This window comes from Hyposmocoma kahamanoa, unplaced genomic scaffold (assembly GCF_003589595.1).
Source record: "Hyposmocoma kahamanoa isolate Upper Pololo Valley unplaced genomic scaffold, ASM358959v1 76, whole genome shotgun sequence".
NCBI lineage: Eukaryota > Metazoa > Arthropoda > Insecta > Lepidoptera > Cosmopterigidae > Hyposmocoma > Hyposmocoma kahamanoa.
This window is the reverse complement of record NW_020653900.1, coordinates 8,697,835-8,725,453: the sequence shown is the minus strand read 5'-3', so window position 1 is coordinate 8,725,453 and position 27,619 is coordinate 8,697,835. Positions and strand designations below refer to the sequence as shown.

The 27,619-nt window shown below is 36.4% G+C and overlaps 1 protein-coding gene across 3 annotated transcripts in view; it reads left to right on the top strand.

Moving 5' to 3' along the window:
* Nucleotides 1–17,653, top strand: part of LOC113232643 (casein kinase I-like) — a 32,224-nt gene extending 14,571 nt beyond the window's left edge. Inside the window, exons 3-9 of one of the 3 annotated variants that reach the window (XM_026467417.1) lie at nucleotides 3,263–3,384; nucleotides 5,320–5,514; nucleotides 9,066–9,165; nucleotides 13,120–13,222; nucleotides 13,726–13,812; nucleotides 14,069–14,245; nucleotides 17,397–17,653. In XM_026467417.1, the coding sequence (XP_026323202.1) occupies nucleotides 3,263–3,384; nucleotides 5,320–5,514; nucleotides 9,066–9,165; nucleotides 13,120–13,222; nucleotides 13,726–13,812; nucleotides 14,069–14,245; nucleotides 17,397–17,399 (787 nt within the window). In that variant the 3' untranslated portion in view covers nucleotides 17,400–17,653. Of the gene's footprint in view, nucleotides 1–3,262; nucleotides 3,385–5,319; nucleotides 5,515–9,065; nucleotides 9,166–13,119; nucleotides 13,223–13,725; nucleotides 13,813–14,068; nucleotides 14,246–15,177; nucleotides 15,857–17,396 lie in introns of those variants that run through there. The other 2 variants (XM_026467416.1, XM_026467415.1) reach the window with 2 other exon arrangements.
* Nucleotides 17,654–27,619: the final 9,966 nt, after the last annotated feature.

Here is a 27,619-nt window from a genome sequence, read left to right as displayed (position 1 = left end):
AATATTTGGTTTTATGTGCCACATATGCGAAGAATTAATAATAATCCAACAATTCGATTTAAGAAAGTTATTTTTTCAATTCTTAATTTTAGCTTACTTCTTATTTAATTTAAATATTTTACCGTTCTGAATTCCCCTAATACAATTAATATAAACTAGTTAATTAATAAAACGAGGCATTTCGAGAATGAGTCTTATTAAGAATAAGTCTTAATTAACTAGAATAGGGTATTTCCCGAATAAAGCATTGCACTGATTCAAACGTGAACCGGGGACACGACTTGTTGTTTTATATTATATATTACATAATATATATTTTCTATATTTAATCTTAATAAACGTAAACGTCCATAACTTATTAAAATAAATTCGATTTTTAGTTGAGCTGCAAACAGGGCGGACGCAGGTGCAGGTGTTCATGGATCACAACGCTTGCAAATCCAGTTTGCATTTCCTGTCGGTTCTCAGAACTACCACTGTCAGTGTTATTATGAAGGTTCTGTTTTCTTATTTAGTGTAACATCGCGAAATCTTAAAATAAATCTATTAAATTTATTTACAAATCGATGTGATTTGTTTGTTCCAGACATTTATTGGTGGACACGTATTGTTTGAAAAAAAAAGTCCATGTAGGTTTACAATTAAGCAGACCCAGTTTCACAGACGCTCCGACCACAAGTGCGGTTTGAATGACCTTCCGTCCCGAGACCTCGATCGATAAACATTGCCGCTTGTTTACGTACACAAGTATTTCATATGCGCTATCCAACTACGCAGTGGAAACCTTGCTTCGAATATTTGAACATTTCTAGACTTATCTTCCAAAGAATAGGTCTTGCGTGCGCTATGTGCAGATAGTCACGTATTTTATGTATATACATTAACATATTATAAAACTATAAACCTGTTTGTCGACATGTCTTTCGATTAGGAGTTGTTTATCACAACTTCATTATCTGTTTATTTTGATCTATGGCATTGTTATTTCATTGTTGGATGGGTCAAACAGTACAGTAAAGGCAAACTTAAATGGTGTGGACAAAATTGGGATCCCGAGGTAGAATGCCGAAATACACTACACTGGCTGCCTTGTATTGATAAAAAAGTCCATTATAGAATAATAGCTGGCGATAAAAGGGCTTCAAAGTTCAGCGTACACACCCTCCGATTGGAAAAACTCTTTTAATTTTTAAGTTCGTAAGATTGTATCATTGATTATTTCCATGGACCTTCACCGCGTCGTTTTAGTGCCTGGCCTTAATCCACATTTAGCATCTATTACAAGGTTCTACGAAAACTAGCGGTACATTTGGCTAGTGAAAATAATGTTCAAATAAACCATAGACAACGACATTTTAACGTTTCAGGCTGTTTATTTTAGTACATTCAAATAAATTTGTATTAATTTAATGGTGCGAATTGTTCTATCTTTTCTCTTCAAACTTGTGACAGTTTGACGAGTTCTTTACATTCTTTTATTTAAAATAATATGTTGTTTTTGCATCTATAAAATAGATGTTCCAAAATGACAAATTGTAATAAATCGTTTTTTACAGTAAAATTGTTTATTTTTGTATTAGCATGTCTTTGAATTTTTAGACCTACTTAGTAATTAACTACTTATGTATATGCACTTAAAAGTGGTCATGTTAAAGTCCTGTTTCACTTTTTATGTCGGCTGTATTTATTTTTTTACGGTAAAACCCTTCGACAGTGACAGCGTCGCTCAAATATCTTGCCTACCGATGAGTTGGCGTTAATGCACTTTTTAGGATTCTTCCCGCGCAACATCGACGTACTTTCTATATTACAGTGTACCATACCATAGTTAATTTTAATTTTAAGGAAAGGTCGGACGTATTTAAATTTGATCAGGTGTAAAATGTGTTGAAGCATTTCGTGCTACCATTCAAAAAGCTTGCTTGAGCGTTCCTCTGATCAGTGTAATTGAGACCTTCAATGTCGCGTTGTTTCTCAAACGGCTTTGTACATGCAATAATTTAATTTGTGTGGTGTTAATGTTTGCATGAATCCACAGTTGACATGAAAACGCTGCCATGCTTCAGCCTCAATGCAAACAATAATACCTCATGGATTCCGCATAAACGTGAGCCTTATCAAGTTTGATATTTTTTACTTATTCCTCTGTTGTTTGTGGAAGTTCATAAGATCCCATTTTCCATCAATCGGATTCGCGCGCATCACATTCACAACATCACAAATATGATGTATTAGGAAATGAGCACGCGCACCAAACGTTTTATGAAAACGGAGCTTTTTGAGCAATTCTGTCAAAGAGTAGGGTTACCGTCTATCCGGATTTTTCGGCTTCGGGTAATAATTTTTAGAATAAAAAGTAAAATATCCACCTCTCAATTACTGCCTCCGTGGCCGAACGGTTACCATGCCGGACTGCCACGCAGAGGTTCCAGGCTCGATTTCCGGGACGAGAGAAATATTTGTATGGCCTACATTTATTTCTCTCGTTAGTTTGGTTGTAATTTGTGAGTGTCCATGGCACCCGCGACACGGGGTTTCCCTAGTGCGGAGCTATGTTGAGTGTGTGTGTTATCAATTCTGCATACTCTCACGTGCAGCGGTGGATAATATCAGGATTATAGCAACTAACCAAAAATATGAACGAAACAATACCTCCAATGAACACGACGCCAACTTTTTTTTTTCATTTTCTGTTGTTTTTGTAAACAGCCATAAGTTATTTACTAAACCTTATGCTCCTCAAATTCTGTGAAAAAAGTTTAAAAAAAACTAAATGCGAAAAAAAGGAAAAAGAAATTTGTGAAAAAGAATAAAGAAACAAAATAAAACCAGAACAGGTCCAAAAATTAAGTTGGCGTAGTGTTTATTGGTGGTATCGAAAAGATCCTTGTTTCGCCGCGCGGCTTCATCCCCTAATTCGCTTTTATATCTACGTACATGTATCGCGCCAACACGGCGGTTTCGTGGTCTTTTTTTTAGAAGAGTGTGATGAGGAATAGTAGGAACAGTAGTCATAGAAGCACTTAGTAATAATATCGATAAATTGCAATAAAACTCAATAAAAGTTTTGTTGCCGCGCGCATCTCTGATTTTTTATTTTGTTATTAAAGAGTGCGGAATTTCTTGCAAATGTCAGGTTTTTGTCCGGACTATATAAATTTCGGAATGGTAACCCCAAACCAGGAGGCTTATTTACTTCACATTGTCGTGGACAGTGTTTCGGGTTGTAATAAATTTTTAAATGTGTTTGTCGTTGTTGCAGATGGTACGGCTACGAGAAGGACCACAACATCCTGGTGATGGACCTGCTGGGTCCGTCACTGGAGGACCTTTTCAACTTTTGCACTCGTCAGTTCACTATCAAGACTGTTCTCATGCTGGCAGGTCAGTATATTCTTCGAGAGATCTATTTATATTCTGAGACCTTATCAAATTCAGAAGATAAAATCAAACCCAAATCACGCATAATGGGTCCTAAATCACTAACCAGAACAGCCGTTTCATAAATTCTGGGCGATGTGGGAACAACAAATTTTTACTTTATTTTGCGATTGAAGACGGGACCATAATAAGGATAATGCTTTGTGCACTGTACTATTTTCAGACCTTACATGTACAACAAGACATACCTGTAATATTCTTTTTCTAGATCCAACATGTTGTTTTTGTAGATCCGATTGTACACCTGTCATTCCTTTCATAACTATTATTCTCTAACCGCCTCCGTGGTCGAACGGTTACCATGCTGGTCTATTACGCAGAAGTCCCGGGTTCGATTCCGGGGCAGGGAGAAATATTTGTATGGCCTACATTTACTTCTCTCGTGAGTTTGGTTTTAATTTTTGGATGTCAATGTGTGTGTTCATGGCTCCCCGTCGTAGACCCCCGAGTAGACAATGCATGCCAGTGGCTATCCGTCGGGCTACTATTCTACTGCTATTGCTTGTTTTGGCATTCTGCTCTTCAATGGCGACTCGACGACATATCGATGGAGTCTACTACAAAAAAAAACATTAATTTGAAGACTAAATTGCTGATTAAATGAGATACATATTAAGAGGTGCATAGCAATTTTCCTGGTAGTTTTAGTAAGGCAACATTCATTGTCATTCAATCATTGTCTTAATTGTTAGAAAATTTAATAACAGTTTGTTTACTTATACATACGTTGTTCTATGAAGGCACTCTACCCAAAAAACCCTTAGGGTGCGTACAGATTTGGCGAATGCGCCGTAAACGCGCCTTTTTGCGAAAGGCTCTCGAGCTGCTCGCATGCATTACATAGTGCGATCTGTGTAGTGCGCCGCTTTCGCGCCACATATATTAACATGTATTTACAGCACGCATGTAGCGCGCGTGCAGTTCGCGTGCAGCGCGGTCGCGGCGAATTCGCCAGATCTATACGCACTCTTAAGGGTTTTTGGGTTATGTGCCTTCATATGGCAACGTATGTGTAGGGGGACAAACTGCTATTACATTTTCTAAGTGGTTCACGAGTCTTTCACTTGTGTGTTTCGCTTGCTTGCGTCGACTGGGTACACGGCGTAGAAATCTGCCTTCCGCGCAAAGGCGTTGAGCAGTCTTCCGCTTGGTTTTGATTTGGTTGTAGTGGACGCGTGGGTGCTGCTGTTCTGTGATAGGCCAGTGGTGCTGTCCTCCACAAACGTTCCCTGTTGCTTGCGTGGAAATACCAAGCTTGCTAGATATCAAACTCATGCAGCCCAAAGAAATCCAACGCACAGCAAGCGGCCGGCGCAAGCGAGCGACTCGTGAATAGTTCTACCTGCGCGTACGCGACAGATCTTTTCGTATGCGCGAAGCGATTCACGCAAACAAGCGAAAAACGCAATTGAAAGACTCGTGACCCTGGCATTAAATAACGTGAACCGGGCATAAGTAGTGTGACTTATAATAATGTTAAATCATGCGTCCTAGAGACACACGGTATCCCAAACTATTTTGGAACTGTATATATATAGTCGCACAGCTGTGTTTTCATCCACCATTGATAAGAAAATTTAAATTTATATGAAAAAAAAAAAAACATTACCCAACTCGTTGGTTAGGGACAGTGTTTTTAGGACTCGTGAAAGAGGATGAAAGAAGGAGCATCACAGTCATGTCCCTGTGTTTTAGGTGGCTGTTAAATTCACCAATTCAATTTTTTGGAACCCTACCCAGTCAAGCAGAGTTGGCTGACATCGTGACAAGACATTAAATAATCAAAATTTCAGTCAATTAGTTCAAAACAAAGCCTATGTCTCGTGAACGACATATTTTTTATATGAGTTTTGATGCGATTAGTTGCGTTGTCACCAGATCAAATGCTGGGTCGCGTGGAGTTCATCCATTGCAAGTGCTTCATCCATCGTGACATCAAGCCGGACAATTTCCTGATGGGCATCGGGCGACACTGCAACAAGCTCTACATGATCGACTTCGGTCTCGCTAAGAAGTTCCGCGACCTGCGCACGCGCGCTCACATCTCGTATCGCGAGGACAAGAACCTTACTGGTGAGCGGTCTTTCATATTTCATTTATTTTTTATGTACCCCAAAGTATTAACCCATTCATGTACAGTAACGGCAGACACCTTAAAATTAAAGTATCAGAATATGATAGTACGGGGTACTCAGTTTCGCTATATGGATCTCAAAAAAGCAACTACGGTAATGCGATATCCGAGTGATTCTTGTGTAGTTGCTGCCTACTGCTTCTTCTTAGAGAAGTATCAACCATAGTACTGACAAAATTGTTTACTTTGAACATTTTATATTGAATCAATATAAACACTATGGCAAGATAAGTAGCGATATTTTTGTGTGCGGTACTATTTAAATACTGTCCATGAAAGGATTAATAAGTCCATTTCTTCTCGGCCCTATATAAGTTATTTTATTTTTAACCGACTTAAAAAAAAATATTCTCAATTCGACTGTATTTTTTTATGCGTGTATGATACGCGATTACGATTGATGAATCTTTTTTTAATGGAAAGAGGGTACCTCAGTATTGGTCCTATTTAAATTTGAAGAAAATATTCCACCTCCTAAAGGTGGCAAACTACGGGATGAATCCGGTTTCGCACACTTTGCGGTAACCCATTTTAATTAAACTTGACAAATAGATATAAATTTATAAATTTAATAATAGAATAATTATAAATTTTTTTTGAATTGATATTCAATTATTTTTTGTGAAATTACTCCACTAGTTTATTGTAATTATTAATACAAAAATCGAACACTCAGAAAAAATTCCTTCGATCCGGTCGGATTCGCACCGACGTCTTCTTGCATACCGTGCCAGACGTATATTAGTTGGTATAGCGTGTACTATAGTGCGCGCGGAACTAGCTGGCCGCGCCTTAGGTAGGGACAGGGGTGAGGGGGCGGGTTGCTTGCTGCTCGCAACGCACATGAGATTAGACAGTGACGACCAATCTCGAGATATCGTGAACAATAATTGTTCAGTTATTGAAAAGAAAAAATTAAAGCCAATTGAACTTTTACAAGTTTATATTATACCTATCTAATTAATTGCAATGTACAGTCGGCAGCACATCAGGCCGCCACAAACTGTCAGATTTCCTCAATTGATTTTCAACTTAAAGTCCAGGGAATAGAGTATAAAATTGATTGGATAAATTTGACATTTATGTATTGATGGACTTGCTGTTGTCCGTACATTGCAATTAAAAGTAAAATAAACCAAAAACAAATTAAATGAAATTCTTCCGACATATTTGAATCATTTATGAAATTATTATTAATTAATTAGTGTAACTAACACGACTTTGTATTTATAGATATGAAATTACTCTGACATATTATCCTCTGAATCACTTGATTCTGAATTGTCTGAACTTGAGTCAGAATCATCTTGTAAGTTTATAATGAATTCGTCCATCACAGTATCATATCTCATATCATGATTCCAGTATTCTTGTTCGTTTTTTTGTACGTGGTCGTCGCATTTTTGCCATTGTTCGGCAGAAAATTCAGAAAATAGTCTTGTTAGTATTGTAATTTTCTCGTCCAATGTAGCATTAATGTGATCTCTGGCCAGGCAATTTTTTATATTTGCCCACACAAGCTCGATTGGGTTGAGATCTGGATGATATGGAGGTAGTCTTAGAACAGTATGACCTGCACCTTTCAGAAGTTCATCAATCGTGTATATTTTTTCTGATTGGGTCGTATTAATCAAGCCCAAGAGTTCAGCTTTGACCATCGTGGGAGAAAAGGGCACGTTATGATTTTGCAACCAATTCTGCATATTAATTTTCATACAGGACATAGTCGGTTTCTTCTCAACTTGCACACAGTGGTAAGCTGCATTGTCCATAACTATGACTGAGTTAGGTGGAAGTTTAGGTATTAACTTTCGATCAACCCAGTTGTAAAAATTTGTAGAGTTCATGTCTCCATGATAGTCTCCTGTTTTTGAATCTGATTTAAAAATTAGCAGAGCATCGTCAACTAACCCGTTCCGACTACCAGCGTGAACTATTATTAAACGCCTTCCTTTGCCTATATGTGCATAAACACCAGGCTCCGACGAAGATTGCCAACATTTTTGGACATTATGACTTTGGTTAACGTAAGTTTCGTCCAAAAAGAATATATTTCGTTTGTCTTCTCTGAATTTTCTTATGGCCCTCAAATATTTCACTCGCCATTCAACAATGTTTGGTCTCTCTAATAAAAGGGATCTCTTCGATTTACATTTTTTAAATGAATATCCCAGTTTGTGCAAAAGTTCTCTTAAATAAGTTAATCCGCAATCTAAAATATTATCCTCTTTTAACACAGCATTTAGTTTTCGTAGACTTGGATTTGTTTTCTGTACCGTATAAAACTGATTTATTTTTCTTCTTATCACTCCTAAATCAAAATCATCAACATGTATTTTCTTTTTTATCTCTTTTGGCCTTCGTGGAGAACTAAATTTTGCTTCCCCTGTATTTTGCAAGGATGTTTTACTTTGAGCAATCACTCTCCTTACACTTCGTTCTGATATCCCGGTTGCTTCTGCCACTAATTTATGAATATTCGCATCAGTTTTATATTCTAAACTATTGACATCGGCTTTCCGTTTTTTAAAAAACGTATGCACTTTAAATATTATTTCCTTAGATTGTCTTTTTATCGGCGGACTCATCTTGACATTGCAATCTCTTGTGCGTTTTGTCTAAACTAGCCAGAACTGTCAACGTGTGTTGCCGCCGCGAAGTCCGGCGCCGAACTGAGTATTCTGAGTAATGACACCAAGTGCCCCCGCCTCCCCGTCCCACCGCTCACATACCTAAGGCGCGGCCAGCTAGTTCCGCGCGCACTATAGTGAAGTAATTTCACAAAAAATAATTGAATATCAATTCAATAAAAATTTATAATTCAGTGAATAGCGACATCTCTCACCAGGACTAGTAGCTGTAAAGGTACTAACTGGGTGATAAATCTTTCATAGATTTCTCATAGATGGCGCTACGACTAAAGAGTCGTTGAAAAACCAAATACAAAGACACGACCCAAGTAAGTAGAAAAATTCATTGGGTCCGTTGGTTCGTTCCGTGGCTTAGTTGGTATAGCGTCTGGCACGTTATGCTAGAAGACGTCGGTTCGAATCCGACAGGATCGAAGGAATTTTTTCTGAGTGTTCGATCTTTGTATTAATGATTACAATAAAATAGATGTAATTCCACGAACTTTTGAGGACGGCCTTTTTATGTAAAAATATTATTTATACTCGCGTAAACTGCTTCAAATTGGAATATGATATGGTTTTTTTGAGCTTTAATAGCGTCGTAGTACCTACTCGCTTTAGTTGCAATAGAGTTTCTGTCGCCAAGCAGTTATGCGAGCGTTGCTATTACTGCGCTGCGTGAAATTACATGCACATGCGACTTATCAACTTATGTCTCAGGGTAACTGGCGCAGTGGCAGTGCCCTTTGAGCGGTACTGCAGCTGTTATGGACAGGCGTGACGCTTACCACCAGGCGCACGACTTGTTCGAACCGTCACTTTAGTATCATAAAATCTCTCACTGAGGTGTTGTGGAACAGGTACGGCGCGTTACGCGTCGATCAATGCCCACCTCGGGATCGAGCAGTCGCGGCGCGACGACATGGAGTCGCTCGGCTACGTACTTATGTATTTCAACAGGTGAGTGGCAACTTTATTATAGTCATGCCTTTTTGGAAATAGAAATCTAGGATCATAGCCATTAGATTGGCACAGGATAGTGAAATTAAAAAACTGAAAACTCTTATTACTCCGTTTAGAATATGAATACGTATTTTTAGTTATCGACGCGTGACTAATTTACAATAGTTATTGAAGCAAATAATTTGCAATCGGATGTGATTAAAACGATCGCCTTTATCAGTGGTTATTCATTTCTTATTTGCTTAATAAGACAACAAAGTTCCCACTCCTGTTCACTTTTCGGGCGTTGAACTGAATTACGATAAGTGGGGTTAAAATTATAATCCTATTTAAAAAAAACAATATTATCTATGACAAAAAAGCCGTGGGTAGCCTATATGGTTTTACCTACCGCTACTCAAGCAGGGATTCCCACATCTGAGTTTCTCGGTGTTAATGTGCGAAATTTAATTTGAATAATATCAAAGCTTTTCGATGAAGGAAAACATCGTGATGAAACCTGCTCGTCGAAGAAGGTTCACTATCCTCAGAAATCGTGTGAAGTCCTCAACCCGCATTGGACTGTGATGCGGACTATTACCGAGTCTCCTCTCAGGCGAATGGGGAGAGGAGACCCTTGCCCAGCAGAGGGACGTATAAATGCGTTGATGATGATCCTGCGACCTAAAACCTTCTGTGACTGTCAGATTTTGTTACTAAAGGAGTGGAATAAACATTTCTTCAGACTTATTTCTTATAAAGCGTTTAAAACGTTTACGTTTAGTTCAGAAAAAATTTCGCAAGGGCTCCGAAGTGGGATGTATAAATGCGTTGATGATGATCCTATGACCTAAAACCTACCGTGACTGTCTGATTTTTTACTAAAGAAATGGAATAAACATTCCTTCAGACTTATTCTTTATAAAGCGTTTAAAACGTGTACGCTTAGTTCAGAAACAATTTCGCAACGGCTCCGAAGTGGGACGTATAAATGCGTTGATGATGATGATCCTATGACCTAAAACCTATCGTGACTGTCTGATTTTCTTACTGCAAATTTAAATGGAAGAAGTGGATTGAATAAACATTCCATCAGACTTATTTCTTATAAAGCGTTTAAAACGTTTACGTTTAATTCAGAAACAATTTCGCAAAGGCTCCCGAGGTACAGCTTACCTAACAAGTTATGTTACGTCGCATTTAATTGTTTCGACAATGACTCATGAAAACAAATGACTCATGTAATAACTCTGTTGATTATGCCGTGTGACGACAACAAGTTCGAGGAAGTTTATGAAAGGCATTCGATATGAAATCGTAATACGTTTTTATAAATACACAGACTTGGAACAAACATTTAATAGTATTTTATGCAATCGTTGCATAATAAATATAAGTATATATGATAAATATATAAATAATGGTTCCTAAAGTCGAGTAATAGGTACACGAGATTTAAAGATCTCGTTACATAATTGTAATGATTGCATATAATAATACTTTATCTACGAGTAAATAAAATAATAAAATACAACCAATGTATATTTTGTTAATAATCTATGACAACAATCTCAAACGAAAGCCAAACAAACGCTACAACACAATTGAATAGAACTGGCCAAGTACTTGTACATATATTTTAACCATTGACCTACTAACAAATCGACGTAGGGTTCGCGCTAAAAAGTGTCCGCACCTATAGGGCGTTAAAATCGCACACAGAGCGTCAATAGCTCAACAGTCTTCGTTTGTTCGACTGACAGCGCGGTTGTCAATCATGCAGTACTATATAATAATAACTTTAAAAATTACTGCAGTAAAGTGTAAAAACAGGATTTTGTATCATATTTTCACTAAACAAATATATTGTGTTATCATAGTTATCATTGAAAAGTATTGTTTTGTACAGTTGTATAGTATTTAATTTATATATAAAGTCTTTTTTTCTACACATTGCATACGCAAAAAAAAAGGAAAAGAGACCCATTACGTCAAATTCAAGAAGCTTATATAATCTTCTTGGTCGTTTTCAATTGTTCGAGTCATAAGCGATTGAAATATTTGGAACAAAGAAACTATAGAGTCGTGTTGATTTTAATCTTATTTTTAAAATGACTTTTTATTAAACGTTAGCATCAGGTAACAAAATATTGTGGTACTCGTTTTACGGTTTGGGATTACCTATCAGAAATCAGAAAATACATTTGCCCGAAATAACGTTAGCTCGAATTTTCATAATGTCAAATGTATTTTTTTAAGAATAATACAAAACAAAAGCTAATTTTGGCTTTGTGAGCATCAAAATTACATGAAAGCGTAATGGTTTTATTATAAATCGGTTTTCGGAATTACGGATATTGGAGTTTACGTTTAGTTAGAATATCGGTACGTTTATTATAGTACACGCTTATTTTCACATTTGTAATATTTATATGTATGTATCTGCCCAACTGTTTATAATTTTTTGAAGTGAATTTGTACAAAATTCAACATAATAATATACATAAAAAAATAATTGATATGTACAATAAAGGCTGCTGTGAAGCCAAATATGTGCATTTTGTTAAGCTTCCAGTAGAAGCTGAATATGGTGTTTGTGGGCCTTTTAAATTGTTGCAAGCTAAATTAGTCAGTACTCCAATTACATTACAATTTAAATGAAATATTTTAGTTTTTTATATTTCGTTACATGTCACTACGTTTGTATAGGTTAACTTCGGACATTTTTTTTCGTGGTTTTTGTATTAGACCCGACGTCCATTTGTTGGGTAGATCAATGATTTTAACCAATCATTTTTTATAAAGGTTTATTATTCTGGCTGCAAGACCTTTAGACCATTTGAACCAATCAGTGGGCAGTAAAGCTTATGAGTAGCGTCACATTTGATATTTTAATTACCAAAAATACGACGTTCTTTTTAACGTAGCCGTTATGAAATTTTTCAGTTCAGTAGCGAGTACCATAGACAGCAGAATTTTGATTCATGACTAAAAAGAGCGCCTTTGTGAAATTAGAATTAGTACAGGAGTAGAAAAAAATGTAAATCGCATTCGCATTTGGACCTACCTACCTACCTACGGTACCAAATCGTTAGTTTAAGTGATTACGTAACAATAAAATCAATATAAAAACTTTTAAAATTATAAAATAAACGAAATAATGAAAATATGCTATGTTCAGAGCTTCTATTTTTGCAATGTCCCTCGGCAAAATGCGTGTTTCGGCTGTCGTCGGGTTTTATTCAGTTGCCCTTTGTTTGCCTTTGGTACAGACTGGACGTTTTCGGTCGACTTGGAAATATATAGAGCTACTACATTTTTAATTTATTATCGCCGCTAAATTCACAGGCATGAAAGATCATTTACAGTGTGCATTTCAATACAAGTGCACGCTGTAAATTATCTGTCATATTATATATTTTACAAGAAGCCGATACGTTCAAGAAAGACAACAATGGTTATTTTCAAAAAGTCCAAAAACGTGTTTCTGTGGCTTGCGGTGTTTGAATCGGAACAGTAAAGAATATTTGTAAAAGAAGATAAGAAAGATAAAACAGTTCCTTTTCCTTTCCTTTATATTTTTGTTAACTTGCTTATTGACATGGAGTAAATTAATATATTAAAAATAGGTAAATAGTTTTACAGCTCTACAGTTCACACGGAAATCAAAACAAAACAACGATAAAGTACGTTGTTCAAAATTCAAATTATTATAGATTTTAAATCTAATACGTAATGGATATGGAAATTATTATTCGTGTGCATTTGGAAATCCGATTATTGCCGAGGGACATTGAGAAAATAAAAGCACTGTACTATGAGTCCGTTAAGACGTAAGACGATTGCGACACAATCTCCATAACACATAATAGCATACAAATCGGATTTAATTGATTTTCATGGAAACTGTTTTCAGACAGTGTCAAACGAAATTTTCGAAATTTGTAAATAACATGCGATGTTTTTTCACAGAGGGTCGCTGCCATGGCAAGGGCTGAAAGCCATCACCAAAAAGCAAAAATATGAGCGCATCAGTGAGAAAAAGATGTCCACGCCAGTAGAGGTGCTCTGTAAGGTAAATATCATTAGTGCTGAACATTTATCGATTCTCGCCCCATCTAGAAACACCAATTTGGTATATGCCTAGTATTGTATGGACTCTACAAGGTGCTTTTCAGAGGCAGAGGGTAACACTATGCATGCAGCAATACGGTTCAATATTACATCAACAAATGTTTGAATTCTGGTCACGCATATCTTCAATCCAGACCATTTCCACTGAAGTTACGCTAGGAGAGAATTGAAATTTTGGCGAGACAGGAAAATGTGACTTTATAGTGGTCAATATACGTACATGTTATATTGACTTACATACACGTTATTCTTTCTATAGGCACGTTTATGCTAACACGATAGGGTTATATGAGTCATGTTATTTTTATTTCTCATAATTATGCTTAACATATGACCTTAACTTATAAACAAATAAACTAAGTCAATTAAATGCACATTATTACGGAAGACATTCTACGTATATGCTTAGTTATATTCGTGTATGTAATGTTATGTTTGTTGTAGGGATACCCGGCGGAGTTTGCGATGTATCTAAACTATTGCCGCGGCCTTACCTTCGACGAGGCGCCCGACTACATGTACCTCAGACAGGTGAGCTCCCTTTGTTTCTTGCGCTTTCAATTTAACGCGTCAATCCAATCCAAAACTGTGCGGGTAAAAACCGTGTTTGGCACTCATTATTTTGGCGTAAGTTTTGTGACGGTATTAATATACATATATAATAACAGCAATGTTATGTCTGTATCTGATGATGAACTTGAGTGATAATAAAAAGATGGCCTAAACGCCAAACAAAAAATGTAACTAAAATGCCACTGTAATGTTAACGTGTGATATTTGTTTGCAGTTGTTCCGCATCCTGTTCCGTACGATGAACTATCAGTACGACTACACGTTCGACTGGACGATCTTGCGGCAGCGCAAGCAGCATATGGAGGCGGGCGCGGCGCCGCCCGACCGCCGCTCGCCCTCCGTGCAGCGCCGCGCACAGCAGCCGCCGCCGCAGCCACCACCCAACAACGAGGTGCGTGCACTTTTCGTACCTCGATGACTTCCTTGACCGTCACCAGTGGTCTTCGCCGTTAGTACTAGACTGGCGTGACATGGGCTCTTTCTGTAGATTTGTAATCAAATATATAGTCTGCTCCAATCCATTTTAACCGAAATGTAAACAAAATGGTTTGGTTGAATTTTTAAAGTAATCACTCAATAAATCGAATAAGTAACACTTCACGTATATTTCGAAGATTTTGACTTGATATCTCATCACTTTTTCCAACAATATTCATTTGAATAACATCGTTACTATTTGAAAAATGGTAATCACAAAGTGAGGTTATTTTTTAATTTAAAGATGTATGAATAGTCTATGGTTGCATAGTGCTGTACGGACAAAAATGTTCAGTTCATTCAATTAGTTTTTGTAATCGATTAGTAAATCGAAAACTTCAATCGTAATCGAACGAGTATGTAAGTGTAAGGATTTGAAGGAGGATTTAAAATTAAGATTACGGAAATTTTAAATATGCTTTTATGGTTATGTAATGAAATCGATTCATTCAATTAATTAATTGATTTGTAGTTGGCAGTAAAATTGGCCATCACTAAACCGTCTATGGTCGGATCAGTGACTGTTTGTTTACTTTTTGTTTAAAATGGATTGAAACGAAGTATAATTAAAAACGATGGGTTTCACCTTTTTCGCCCCGCAGAGACGAATTTAGTATTTTCGTACGGATCTGGTTTTATACTCCACCATAACGATGCTGTCATTTAAGCGTTGTAGTACATGTTCGTAGAACTAACAGAGATGTTCGCCATAAGTTCAATAAAATACTTGAAAAACAGTCCAATGACAGTATAATGATACTTACGGCTAAGTTTGGTAGGAAAGCTATACAATATCCCAAACGAATTCCTATACGCTCCTCATCCTAATGCTCCCGACATCGATAGGTGAAGTCCGTGCATGCAACGAACGAATCCCCAGCGAACAAGCCCACGGTCAAACCTCACCAGTCAGTCGGCCAGATCAAGAAAAAACTGACGGCTATGTAACATCGTCTATACGATCCAACTGGCTTCTGATTACATTACATTTGCACTCCAAGACGATTAAGACACATTTATCGACGGTTAGCTATTGTTTAAGCGCATTTATGTAGGTAAGCATTCACTGTTAAAATGCTGAAGAAATCGAATGCCGTCCTATACATGATGACATAACGCCTTTCTGAAGCTTGCCGAAGTGTTTTTAAGACCCTAACAGCTTGCAGAAATGTTGTAAAACATGTTTGAGAAAGCAAATGGTATTGTAACCATTAGTCAGTTCGATAAATCTAGACTTAGTATTTGTACGGACTATACCGCTGTTAGGACGGAAATGCACCTTACGCTGCGTCACACGACCTACTTTAAAATTTCTAGACATTCTTATAACATCCGTCACTTTTCACTGTATTTTGTAAGAGCCATAAATAATAAAATAATCTGCCATATAGTAGTTAATTCTCAAACGTTTGCTTGGCAAAGTCAATTATACCGATAGGTACGGTTTATTGTATTCTTTATAAATATGTCGGGTTTTATACGTGACAAAAAAAATATAAATGAAATATTGCTGATTTTATTATTACAATACGTGTTTTTACTTAGAAATATTAAAGCAGGTCATCGTAAACGTGTAGTTAAAATTTGTCGTAAGTCGTTATTTTTATTGGAATAATTCGTAAGGACTGTCTCGAGCAAGCAACAAGAAACTTAATATTTACTTTCTAATATTAATGATTTGTATATATCGTTACGGTTATATCTTTTTATTCCATCGACGCAGATTCATCAACCCATACCTCAGCGGTTAGAAGAATCTTTTACGAAAATTTTGATCGTCCGTTTTCCCTTGGTTTTGTTTTTGGAAGAGCATATTTTTGAATTAAAAGTCAAAGTAACCATTGAATATTTTCACACAAAATATATCAAGTTTTGCATCATGATAGTGCAACAATTACCTGAGCATTTATTTGCCCACAATGCATGATATCTCCAGCATTCTAAAAAAATGCAAATACACACTAACATTTCCTAAAAATAAAAAACGAGATTTATACTTTTGCGTATGTTTGAAGTTTGTACATCTGTTTTGTCTGCTCTTGCCCCTCGAAAATGTATTTATTTATAAGGTTTTTATTTATAATTTCACGACGATTGAGGTGCAATTTCTGGTCTGATAGTCCAAAATTTTCGTGAGTTTTGACACGTTGTAACTAAAATATGCTGGTTGATATTGCAGTTCCATATTAGTTATCAAATTACAAAAATGTGTTGTCTGGAGTAAACTTACAAATTAGCAGGTGGCAATCATTAGCATTTATCATTATAGTTTTTTTTTTACTGTGATGGGATGTTAGTCGGTGCGGTCATGAGTGTGTTTGCGTGTGTGTTCTCTATGTAAATTTTTACTTAATAAGGTTTAAAGACGTAAATGATAAAATATAGTACGTTTTGTTAATTTGCATATCAAATTAGGGGATAGGGGTTTAGAGGTGTTGATATAGTTTTTTCATTTTTAAATATGTTTTTCGCTACCTATCTGATATTATTATATTTGTAATAATTAAAAAACTGAATAAATTATAAAATGAGTGCTGTTACTCTAAAAATATTGTATCGTTTGAAATAAGCTGCACTTGAGAGGGTAATGTGGCGATGTGAATTTTGTATAAATTAATTAAAAGCCTTGCAAGTATTGAACTGTATTATTTGCGCAATTAATGAGGAGAATGCAGCACCGGTGCAACGGTAATTTTGTTTATGGAAATTATAGCCCATTCATTGTATTATCTACTTACATCTCTTATTGTATATGTGTATTTCACTTTATTTTATAACAAGGATACATTATTTTAGCTATGATTTAAATAGTTATTTTCATAGGAAACCTAAGAACTCGATAGTTATTTTCATTTAGTTATCGTACTTTTATCTTAGAAGTTACTTCCACCCTTCGACTTGTTCGTTTATATAATTATTTCGATATTAGTGTAGGAATTGCACTTAAGTACTTACGTTTCGAAGGTTACCGTTGTCATTATAAACTTGTCATATGATAGTAGCCCGATTGATGTTTCAGATGTTATCAAAATAAGGAGTAATAAACGTTTGAATCTCTTTTGCAGTGAAAGAGATTACGACGTTCGACAGCGGCGGGCGGGCCGGCCAAGAAGAAGGCCCGATAGCAGCGGCCGCCGGCGTCAGCGTCTCTCGCCAAACTGCGGGCCACCGGGTTTTTGTATAGCATTGGAGAAACTCACTCTACGCGCCAGTGGAAGGCTAGCAATTTTATACTAGCGTTAACTGAATGAAGGCCGGGATCGTAACAAGTGGAAACTCTTCTGGTGACGAATTCTACTAGTAAACAGACTTGTAAACTGATTTGACATTTAAAGATACCAACTTCCTGTGGGATTTGTAATTATTATAATTAACTTTTGCTTGCGTTTACTAGGAAAGAGTTTCAATAACGATTGGGTCAAGTAATTTTTCTGAGTTGATTATCACGCTTCCAACTGTATTTATTAAATTATAAAGACAATTAAACAACGAAATCTTTGTTAAAATTCCTCGAATTCTCCATTATAGATTAGGGTGAGTTTCCAACGAGTGTTATACAGAGTGGACTTATTTCGCCATCGCAGTGTGAATCAGGTCTAAAGGACTAGCTTTTCTTTGTATTACAGAGGCCTCTAAGTTTAATCGCGTGAATTTAACACGGCAGCCGTAGTGGTTGATTGCCACGTAACTTTGGTGACCGACCAACTTTGTGTGATGAACGAATACACGTTACAAGTGTTTGTTTATTGTGTAATACAAAACCGCATTTTGAGTAAAACTTTAATATAACTCTGACTTTTAAATTTTGGAACGATTCAGTTGTAGGTTCTCAATGTTTCATTAGTTTCGATGTTAGTTTTCTCCTAATTAGCTAGTGTTTACATTCAATTTTATTGATAATATAGTATGAGGGCGTTCAGTGGCTTTGTGTAAATATACAAAACAGCGGCTAGAGCGTTCTCGACCGCAACTCGACGCGATGTAACACAAAATTGGCTAAAAACGTTCATTAAAATTACTGATAAAACTAATTATAAATAGGTTTCTGTATTAAAAAAGGAAAAATTTAAAAATTGCGAAAAAAAAGAATAGAAATAAGAGAAACTGGTTCCGATCTATGGAGAGCACCGACCGCGACTCCGACTGTAGTTAAGGCTTAATTCTTATATTTACGATTATTTTTAATTTGGCAAATGATATATGAAATTGTACATAAAATTATCGCGGTCTGTGCTCTCCATAGAAACGAGGTACATACATATGTATCGGTATATTTTAAAATAATTGTAAATATGAGACAGTGTTCATTTTAACTGTTATTTTTTTAAGAACACGCTAATATTTTCGTTTGTCTGTACGCAACGAGAGCCGGGGGGTCCGTTGTTCTCTGTATCATGTCATCAGCCGTACGTCATTAACTTATGTGTGAATTGAAGCTACGATTCGTTGTAGGATAGCTCATTACGTCATACTCGTGCACTAACCGGGGAGGGCGGGCCCACCGGCGACCGTTCTAATGTAAGTGAATATACAATAAGAAATTAACGTGTACATGAAAGTATAGAATGATTGAGAGTGAGCCAGTGATCAAATGGGGACAAAATACAACACAACTAATGAATGGACAAAGCCCAATGGTTAATACGATCGAAATTAGCTTTTCTTCTTGTGATATAATGGATCTCAATATTCCTATAAAACTCATGATGTTAGATAATGCTCTTGGTTTTCCGTGAACGTTGAAATTGTAAGACAATAGATATTTTGTCTCCAATTGAGTGAGTAAACTCATTGTACTGCACTTTAATTATAAATTAATAAAGAATAATAAACGAGTCTTGCTTTGTTTTATTCATAGTCCGAGGGGATTTTATGATTTTGATCCTATGCTACCTAGGCGGAGCGGTCTTATTTTACTTCTTTTATTTCATGACCTATACATTTGCAAAATTTTCTAAATTACTATTTTTCCCCATTAAGTTAAATAAGTGAAATAAAAACAATATCCAAGTCCATTATCCTTATATAAAAAAAACTAAACAACTAAACCACAGACCACATAAATACTAGTATTAGACTAGTTAGTGGGCAGGTCCGCGTCGTTACCAAGGTTATCACCAAACGGGCATATGAGTGTCAACAGATAGACTAGTTAGTGGGCGGGTCCGCATCGTTACCAAGGTTATGACCAAACGGGCATATGAGTGTCAACAGCGCGTCTCGGTCGTCGTTCAGATGTGATACATGATTATTTTGTGGAACAAATAGAAATATGCCATTATATTATGTCGCGTAAGAAGCCAAAGTTTAAAAAAAACTGTGGGAGTGATTTCCTTCCATCGGTAAGTAATAAAAGTCTGTATTTTCTAATATTTTGAACAATACAATACTAAATTTCGAAACAAAACTATTTTCTTGTAATTCGGTAATAACAATATATGTATATTGGTTGCTAGCCATCGCCGCCGTCAAAAGAACAATTCGAATGACGCTCAATGACTTTCTTGCACTAGTGTCGTATTACACTAGAAACTGTATTTAGAAACTCGGTTTTGGTTTACTTCAACTTTTTTTTATTATAGCGGTACCAATGTGTAAACATAAGTTGTTTACAGGTATTTAAAAGCTAACAATTTTGATTACTTATATGTTTGGTCCCAACACTCGCAATAGTATTTATTTTTAATATTTTTAAATTTAAGTAAAAACGATGTATTAATGAAAAAAAAAGGAAATATAGATAGAAGAGGTACAGTGTCGATAATTTTACAATACACGTAAGTTTGTGGAGTATCAAATGAAGACTATGAGATTGGAGATTTTCTTTCCCTTGTCTACATGATTATACGTCGCCTTCGTCCGCTTGAGTTCTAGTTTTATCACAGGCATGATTTACATTTGGTGCGCGAGGACGCGGCGGACGCGCACCCGCTTCGGCGCAGACGTACGGGGAGAAGGCGAAGGCAGTTCGCTGCTCGCCTGATCCCCTAGTGCGGCCAGCGGGCTCTGGGCAGGGACTCCGGAGCCTGTATTGCACGGCCTCCCTCGTCTGGGGGGCGGGTCGGAGGACAACTGACCTGCCCCTCACTTGGTGCGGGAGCCAGGGCGGCCGGGCGGCGTCGTGGTGAATGTGCACCGGCCCCACGGCGCCGACTCAACCGGCGTGAGGTAAACCCGGGGGGGTTTTAGTGGAGTAGCCCTCCAGTCTGGAGGGAGAGTCCCCACATAACCCCTGAGTCTCCCTGGGCTATAAATATTTCCTTCCCGTAAAAAAGGCATGATTTACATTTGCAGCTTTTGCATTGATTTTTTTAGTTTCCCGTCGGATCCTTTTTAAAGGAGAAATGGGCTGAAGGAACAGGCAGTAAAAGCTGGGTACCTACTAAATGTAGCACCATTTGCTATAGGCATTTCATGACATCACATTAAATTATGTACATATGAATAACAACCGAAAAATTCATTAAGAAATAAATCATTTGGTTAATCAGGTAATATATGACATGAAACTCGGAGTCGCATTCACAAATTGTAGACTACATCTAAATGTGAAAACATTTCTGAAGCATTGTCAGTTATTTTTCGTCAAGTTTTCAGGGTGGTTTGCATCAATATTAGACATAACTGGTTGAAGACTGTACCACCTCAGCCAACCGTGACCATGGGACCTGTAAAGGGCCCGAATCGTCGGTTTGTTTGAAAAAACAAATATACCTACGCGATTTAAATCCGGAAAAATAGTTTCATTCCTATAAAAATAAATGACATTTCGTGTCTATTTCTGGTTATATAATCGATGACCCTAATTATAGCAAGTGTAAAGCACTGCCTAGTTCAATATTCCGCTAGTTATGAAACATAATGTCGATATCAATTAAATGTCACATCCCTATCTGATTGTCAACTTTTTGCTTTTGTTCCAAGAAGTTTGTGTTCATAGGATTCTTAGCTTTTATGTGACTAGTAATAATAAAACATTAGATCCATATAAGTTTGTTTTTTTTTACCAAAAGTTTTTTATTATTGTCTATTTTCGTTTGACAATTTATAACCAATCGATACCTTCAATGAACACTAAGCCAACTTAATTTTTGGACCTGCTCTGTTTTTATTTTGTTTTTTGTTTCTTTTTTTACAAAATTAGTTTTTTTTTGTTCTTGTTTCTTTTTTTCACAAAATTCGGGGAGCATAATTAAGATTATATTTATATTAAGCAGCCATACTTACTAAGGCAAATAAATATGGCTGTTTACAAAAATAACAGAAGATTACCAAAAAATAAAGGTGGCGTAGTGTACATTGGAGGTATCGCAATCATAAATATCTTAGTACTAATGTAAGATTTCGTTTTCAAATGTGTGCGTTTGTTGCATGTGCGTGACAAATGTTGCTTGATGCCATTTCCATTCTTTTTTTCTTCCGTGAACTGAACATTTACAATTTGCTTGCTTCAAGGCGCAGTTGCGAAAATTCTCGAGGCGAAATCTAGTTTTGATGTGATGTACAAGTGTACACCAAGTACGACCAACGACCTTTAGAATTATTTTTTAATATTTAATATGACGACCACGACTTCATTATGCAGTTTTAAAATAAAAGATAAGTACTACATTTTACACTTTATTCAACATCACCATCATATAACTTAATAACAAATTATTTCACATAATAATTATTAGCTCGCTCGAGCTATGTACAGTAAATACTAACGCTAACCATTACATCAGAAACACCGATAAATTTTAACAAACTGGTTACAGGAATAATACTGAAATTGTAGTAACAGACCAAACCTCTACATGATAACGAGTATAAAAATTGCGTGCCCTTTTCCAGCGTTACCGTAATCGAGTATTTCAGGTTCTTGGTTTCATCGCTTCTAGTTGTATAAGTATATTTAGTCAGTTCGCCGTTTAAAAAAATAATAGGTAAATTTTATGTTCACGTCACCCTGCATCAATCTCGAGAACCACATTTTGCATGTAGCTAACCTAAGAGCCAGCAAACTACAATGGGGATAGCGCTAAACACCCAATGAACCCAAGCAAGTACGCGCTCAGTTTTTTATGAAAAACGCAATCAGGATTTCTTTTAAACTTTTCTAAGTACTCTACGGTCTGGTCATATAGAGATGAAATTACAGGCACATGGGACTTATTAACTTATGTCTCAGGGTGACGGGCGCAGTGCCCCTCAAATCTTTGCTAATTAAAGCTCTGAGTGGCGCTGCAACTGTTACGGACAGGCGTGTAGTTTACAACCAGACGCACGACTTGCTCGTCCCGTCACTTCTTATTATAAAAAAAAAGGTAAAATGAATGGCCCTAAATGTTAATGCGATATTTTCATAATGTACACTGGTGATTGACTACAACCAAAAAAGCTGTCAATAGCTGTAAACCGTCTAAAAATGTGTAATTCCTTGGATAAAAAAATCGGATGTTCAATTAATTTCATTGATAGGTACAGTTTCGTAGAAAAATCCTACACATAATTACTAAGGATGGTCACGGTTCTAATTGTGCTTTGTTCACACAAGATTTTGTATTCATGGTGATAACAGTAATTTCCAACATTTTGAATATAGTTTTAAACGTACACGCCGAACCTTTCATTCATTTCGTAGATGTGCTTGTATGTGTGTACGCATTATAAATTATAATATTCATCATATTTATTCAATTAAGCAGTTCATTACTCTGACCATTAGTCGTTTGAGTACAGTTGTAATTCACCTCGGATAGGCCAGGAGCCGAACACGGTATACACTAATAAATATAGTGTCAGTCGATAAACTGTAACATCATTATACAAAAGTAATTATTAATAGTACCTATAAGATTCTGTTACCTTCTGAGCCGTGAAGCCAAAATTTGGATTTACAAGACCGTCATAAGACCCGATTCTTATGTACGGTACGGGACATTCACACTTCAAGCATAGAATAAAATCCTGGTGGCTGAGAAAGAGGTTCTCAGGAAAATATTAGTCTAACGGGAGAATGGTAGCTGGAGAGTCCGCACTAACGCTGAAATAGAAGAGCTTGTCGCCCAGCCAAACATCGGCGAAACCAAAGCGCACAGACTTCGCTGGCTCGGCCATTTAGAAAGGATGAGAGAGGATCGGAACATACAAATACAAAAGGTTTTTTTTTAAATTTAAATACTTTCTTTTTAATTTGCCAAAAAACTTTAAAATACCTTATTTCATGCCGATTTATCGAAGGTGCGTGATGTGTAAAATTTACAATGGTCTCCAAGACTAACGCAGGTGTAACCGTAAAATCTGCTGTATTTTCTAAACAAATGAGCGATTAATTGAAAATTGCGGCTAGAACCGACTAATTCACGATTGTTTTTGGGTGTAGTCAGAGAAGCTATATGCTGTGTATTGAAGGACGATGGAGCGGAAATAAGTATATTCCAACGTACACAGTAAAACATTTATCTAACTTTTACTAAATTTAAGGTCAGTTTTGGGAAGACCGTCAACACGGCAAGATCGTCTGCGCGCTATAACTTACGATTTTGAACGGTTTTACAGTTTAAATCACGGTCGGTAAAACAGTTTTATTGTTGTAGTTTGAATTTAGTATCATAGGTGTCGCTAGCAACACTACGATGAGAGAAAAGTAGCTGTCATTTTTTGCACACTTTGAAATTTAACTGCAATCATTAATGTTGTAAAAGAAAAAAAGAAATATTGATAAATCGTACGAGTTTTTGGGACGAATCCAGTTGTGTAAGTACTTCTATTACTCCTTTATGAATTTCATGCATTGGATTAATCGAAAACTGTTTAGTTTTGTCGTAATTTACGGTGACAATTTTATAATAAAAAAACTGCCTAGTTGGGAAGGCCGTCTAGGTCGCATCAGGGAAGATCGTCATATGCCGATCTTGCCCTCAGACATTCATCACCAACCTTTTTGCTCCGTATTCTTTCTTTGTATTAAATGATAACGAATTTTAACATCGTTTTTTTTTTACAAACAATACTTAAGCTCAATTTACATTGCCGTGGAGTGGAATTGGAGCAAATTATAATTAAATTGTGCACGGGATAATGAACTTTATGTGAATTGTGCAACGTACAAACTGGATACGACACGGTAGTTGCGAGAATTCCCGAGATTGCGCGAAAAGTCTCTGCGAGACGCAATAACAGTTTTTTGGCTCGTATCTAGCTTGCACGTTACACAATTGGCATAAAGCTCATTATGCTATGGTTACAAAAAATTGCATTTATTCCGTTTCGCGGCAGTGTAAATTGAGCATACAGCGACCGTTCATTGATGATTTTTTTATGGTAAGAATCGGTGATTGCGAAGACTGTCAAGCAGTTTGTAGTAAAAGAACTTGAATTTTTGGCTAAGTATTCAGGTGGCTTACCTTCTATTTAACTTGGAGGTCATGACAATCACATTCTTAATTCAGATATTTACGAAAAAATAAAATTTTACAAAATTTATAATAAGTTATTAACAATTTAATTATCATATTTTTTGTTTGAATTGTTATTTTCACCGGCCAGTTTTAACTCCATTTATTTCATGGGTCGGATCATGATCAACTCTATGATCACATATGAGAAATTATATTCGGTTTAATAATTCTGATTTTGGTATAAGAATTATCCTATCGTCTATTGTTTCAGTGAGGTTTGCCTGTAAAATGGTCAGCAACTACAAACGTAAGACTAAAAGAGGGTCTTATTCTAAAGAAAAATTAGACGAAGCGGTACGAGCTGTTAAATATGGCAATTTGAGCGGATACAAAGCTTCGCAGGTGTACCAAATTCCCCGGATGACAATAATGGATCGTGTGAACAACAGGAGAACAAAATCAAATTCTCTGGGAAGAAATACAGCCTTAATTCCTGAAGTAGAAGAAAAATTAGCTAATTGCCTTCGCTTGATGGAAAGATACGGCTTCGGATTAAGCAGAAAAGAAGTATTAGAAATGGTCGGCGAATATGTTCAACAAAATAACATATCCACGAGTTTCAAAAACGGAATCCCAGGTCAGGCGTGGTTTAGTGCCTTCAAAGAACGACACAATTTGTCGATTAAAAAACCACAAGCGATTGAATACGCGCGCAAAAAGGCGATTGATCCATTTATTGTGTACCCATATTTTGAACTTCTTAAAAATACACTGCTACAATTAAATCTAATAGATAAGCCCTCGGCAATTTGGAACCTAGACGAAACCAGTTTTTCAAAAGATCCTGAGAAGACGAAAATTGTCGGCGCCAAGGGACACGTTGCCATAAGAGTAATTGCTAGCCCAGGAAGAGACAATACGACAGTTTTACTTGCCGCCAATGCGCTCGGAGAAAAGGCGCCTCCAATGATCGTATATAAAGGCAAAAATGTATGGGACTCGTGGATATCTTCCGATGCTTATCCAGGGACATCCTACGCGGCTACAACAAATGGTTGGATGGAGTCAAAAGTATTTGAAATGTACTTCAAAAAAACCTTTTTGCCAGCCATTGGAAATCAACGTCCGGTTTTACTTATATATGATGGACATGCAACTCATGTCGGCTTAAATATAATTGAGGAAGCCCGTAAAGCAAATGTAACAATACTAAAATTGCCCGCACATACAAGCCACATCTTACAACCGCTGGACGTATCGGTCATGAAGTCTTTTAAAGACAGGTGGGACTTATTGCTTGTCAAATGGCAGCGATTAAATGTAGGCATTCCCTTGCCAAAGAAAGAATTTGCTTGCCTGATTGGAAAAGTGTGGGCACAAATTGATGGTCTAATTCTGAAAAATGGGTTCCGTAAGGCAGGAATTTTCCCGTTTAATCCTGAAGAAATCCGACAAGATATCTTTGATTCTCTAAAGATAAAACAATGGAGAGAACTCCAAGTTGTTAAGCCTCAAAACACACCACAAAACACAGTACGACTTGTTGTTGATAATGACGCAGGTACTGTTGCAAAACACAGCCCAAAAAGCCTGCTGTCGTTAGCTTTAGACTGCATTTATAAAGGGCTTGTATCTCCATTAGAAGAGGAAAAAAACTATCATCAGGTACAAGTAAATGAACCTTTTTTGGCAATAAACCAAGAATCAACAGTAATTCAAGAAAGAACTGAGAAGAAAATACAGATATTAGAAAACAAAGTCGTCACATTTGAAGAGCTACTTTTGTTCAAGGTAAAAGCGGGAATTAGCGAAAAAGTAAAGCGGCGCAAAATAGCACCAGGAGCCGAAGTAATCACTCACGACGACGTTCTCAAGCGTAAAATCCAAGAAAAAATAATAAATGTGAAAATAGAACCTCATGAAAAGAACATTAAGACAAAAATACAAAAAAGTAAAATATCAGTACAAGCTAAGAAAACAAACGCAATCAAAAATAAAAAAAAGAAATACGAAAAAGCGCCGTTAAGTGATTCGAAATATGACTATGAGAGTGACAACGATTCTAATTTTGTAACCTCGGACTTACCTATGATTTCGGAAGTTCAAGCTGAATCTTCTACTACAACAAAAAAAGGAAAAGGCATTGGGAAAAAGAGTCGTGATAGTGAAAAAGAAAACATAGATAAAAATATTACTAAACCTAAAGTTAAGAAACGAGCTAGAATTATATCCCCTGACTCCACAAGCGTTTCAGACTGCGTAAGTATTTGTAGTGATTCCGATGATGTTGATTGGGATAAAGACAATGATGTAGAAGACATAAAAATGGCTTCATCAATAGATACGGTAGAAATGGAGAATAAAAACAAAGAAGTTGAGGAAATCTACAACAGTTCTCATAGAGAAAACGAACAGACAAAGGAAGGTAGCAAGAGACAAGATAAGGAGAACAAAAAGAGAGAGCAAGCTTGGTGGTCAGAAACGGAAAATGATGGAGATAGCGAAAATTTTAACATTAACGTAAATGACCATGTAATGGTAAGATATTATAACAGAAAAAAGTGGACATATTATGTGGGATGCGTAGAAGGAATAAAAGCTAATAAAGAGGAGACTTACTCCGTAAGGTTTTACAAGACCATTAAAAACCCACTAAAATTCGTGCTGGCTAAAAAAGTTGACCATGATGATGTGCCCACACTCTCTATAGTAAAAAAAGTAGATTTGAGGCAAGCACCGAATAATCATAAAGAGTTTGTTTTGTCTAATTGTGAGGACAATATTTATTTTTCATAAAAATAATTTATAATATCGTAAGAATACTGTGATTAAGAAGGTTAAACACAATTTTTAGTTTTTAATATTCTTGTTAGATCATACAGAATCACAAGATTTATTTTAAT